The sequence below is a fragment of the Argentina anserina genome, chromosome 5 (assembly GCF_933775445.1).
Source record: "Argentina anserina chromosome 5, drPotAnse1.1, whole genome shotgun sequence".
Classification (NCBI taxonomy): domain Eukaryota; kingdom Viridiplantae; phylum Streptophyta; class Magnoliopsida; order Rosales; family Rosaceae; genus Argentina; species Argentina anserina.
In genome coordinates this window covers 12,662,024-12,664,739 of record NC_065876.1, presented here as the reverse complement: position 1 = coordinate 12,664,739, position 2,716 = coordinate 12,662,024, and the positions used below count along the sequence as shown (strand labels likewise).

General features: G+C 38.4%; 1 protein-coding gene across 1 annotated transcript; it reads left to right on the top strand.

Annotated features, from left to right (window-relative positions):
• Positions 1 to 1,546: 1,546 nt before the first annotated feature.
• LOC126795535 (uncharacterized) lies at positions 1,547 to 2,464 on the top strand. Its single transcript, XM_050522356.1, has 2 exons — positions 1,547 to 1,579; positions 1,685 to 2,464. Exons 1-2 carry the CDS (start codon positions 1,547 to 1,549, stop codon positions 2,462 to 2,464), a joined length of 813 nt encoding a protein of 270 aa, XP_050378313.1.
• The last annotated feature ends 252 nt before the right edge of the window (positions 2,465 to 2,716 follow it).

Below are 2,716 nucleotides of genomic sequence, written 5' to 3'. Positions count from 1 at the left end.
AAGAAAGAAAGTAAGTTATCAATATCTCGTATTAAGGAAAAGAAATACTCTCTTGAATAAAGGGATAGTAGAGGAGATAGTGTCCCTTCCGAACTTCTAATGTGACTTAATTTATCATTGTCTTTCCTTACATTTATTGCTTGCTGGATAATGTAAAATTTGTTAAAGGAAAAACATTATTTCCTTATTAGTGTGCATTCGTCAAAGTAACTGACGGAGACAATTGATATGAATTATGTAACAAATCAATTTTCATTCATTGTCATTAAACTAATTGATATCTTTTCATGTAATATTTCCCCTATATAAAGGGGGTTCGTAATAATACGAGTAGACCAATTTAGTTTTCACTTTTACACGTTATCACCACGTTAACTTTGCTCTGAGTATTCTGGCCAAAACACAAAAAAAAAATTGAAAACCCTAGTTTTTTTTCCCGTCGCCGCTCCCTCCCTGTCGCCGCTCCCTAGCAGCATCTGCGCCTTCAATCGGTGTGACCAACCGCTCGCCTCCGATCGGCGAGACCAGCAGCCCAGATTGGTACGGCTCGCACCCCGCTCCCGCTGCGCGCCAGCCTCTCCTCTCGGCCGCGACATCGCCCCCTGCTCCCGGCCCCGACATCGCCTCCGACGCCACCCAGATCGCTGACCCCCGATCTCCGACGCGACAGGACACATGCCGCAAGCAAGATTGGCGACGCGACCTTCGATCCGCGATATCCGATCCGCGCCCCGACCTGCGAACTCCAACCGGCGACCCGTTTCGAAAAAAAACTGAAATATTTACTATTTTGGTGAATCATGGTTAGTTTTTTTTTTTTTTACAATTTTTGTTTGTTTGTTTTTTGGTAATTTATCGTAATCATTTCCTTTTTACTATTTTAGAAATTTAATTAGTAAATGTGAAAGTTGGTTACTGTTTTTTTATTACCATATGTGTTATTTATTTTAAAGTACGTAAATATGCATGTCTACAAGATGATTTGTTTGTCGGGTTTACTACACGCGGATCTGCTATGTTGTAATGTTTTCAATTATGCATGATAAATTTAAGACATTATTATTTTATTTTACTTTTTTTACGATTATGACATATTTGATCAATGTGTTATACTTTATAACGTGCTTAAGAATTAAATATATGCATGTTTCATAGGTTCTTAACATCAATCTTATTATTATTAGAACGACTTATATATTATTTTCATGATAATGAAAATCATGCGCTTTACAAAGTTTTATAAAGTAACTATGTGATAAAACATTTTCACAAAAAGCATCGAAAGAAAATATGTGACTACCATGAAATTTGGTCTCGAAATCCAATGCACACTCTTGGAAATTAATAAACATTTACTCTTGTTTTTGTAGATGGCTGACCAAACTCGACCCGAATTCGCCATTTTGGACTCAGAAGGAATTGAGTACCATAGTTGGGTTTCTGATGTTGAAACCACGTTTGTGGGAAAGGACTACACACAACCACCATTTATCCTCCCACCGACAAAAAAGATGAACCGTCGGCAAAAACCAAAGCCAATGCCCTAATGTTCTTGAGGCGGCATATTGATCAAAGCTTGGTATGAGAGTACCTTCAGTTGAAAACACCCAAAGAACTGTGGGATGCCCTAAAGTGACGTTTTGGGAATATTCATGACACTTTGCTCCCAAAATTAACTGTCCAGTGGAATGAAATCCGCTTACTTGACTACAAAAGGGTTAATGACTTCAACAGTGATATGTTGCGCCTGAAAGCACGTCTCAATTGTTGTGGCAAGGAACTCACGGAAAATGATATGATCCAGAAAACTCTATCCATTTTCCGTACTTCGGCCCTTATACTAGCGAACAAGTATAGGTTGGAGTATGACAATAAAAGAATCACTACCTTCCATAAATTGATCACCATGTTGCAAGTATCTGAGCGTCATGATCAAATTCTTCTGAACAATAATGTCAGACCTATTGGGACAAAGAAAATTCCCGAGGCTAACTATGGCAAGGTGAAGGACGGAAAGAACCATAAAGTAAAGGGGATTGTACGTGTTGACCCTTACACATGTGGAGGCAATACCCCACGTGGAAAAGGATATGGAGGCCGTAGTATGGGCCGTGGATGTCTTCTCAATGTATGGCACATAGATGCTGGTGCAGGTCCTAGTGGCCATGGTGGCACTGGACCTAGTGGTCACAAAGTGCAAAAGGCACCGAAAAACCCCCAAGCAAAAAGGGAAAGAGTTGGGAATGAACCTTGCTATAGGTGTAGAGACACTGCTCATTGGTATAAGAACTGCCAGAAAAGTAATAGAGTAGCAGCTAATTACAAGAGGTATAGAGAGTCTAGAGAACAAGAGGCTCACTATATGGAGGAAGAAGGTCCTGAACCTAATGTCAACCTCATAATCTCGGACTTTAATGGCAAGATGGACCATGCCAAGTCAAGCGATACTCCAGATTTTGATTAATCTTTTTCTTTTATTTCCAAGTTGAGTGTGAAAGCGTAATGCCTTATTTTAATTAGACTATTGGTTTGGTATTAAAGTTTATTTTTCAATAATGGTTTGTTGAAATTAGATTTCTATGTATGAGACTTATTTTGATTACCATTAGATTATTAATAAATTTTCAGATTTTATTCTGAAGTATTGAGGTTGTTCAAGTTTTTAAATTATTATACATGGTTCGGAAATAACACTATTAATGATGTAAAGCAATAC

Coding starts and splice junctions, on each gene's coding strand:
- LOC126795535 (XM_050522356.1), top strand. CDS start 1,547: ATGTTCTTGAGGCGGCATATTGATCAAAGCTTG. Junction 1,580..1,684: donor GGCATATTGATCAAAGCTTG/GTATGAGAGTAC, acceptor TTAACTGTCCAG/TGGAATGAAATCCGCTTACT.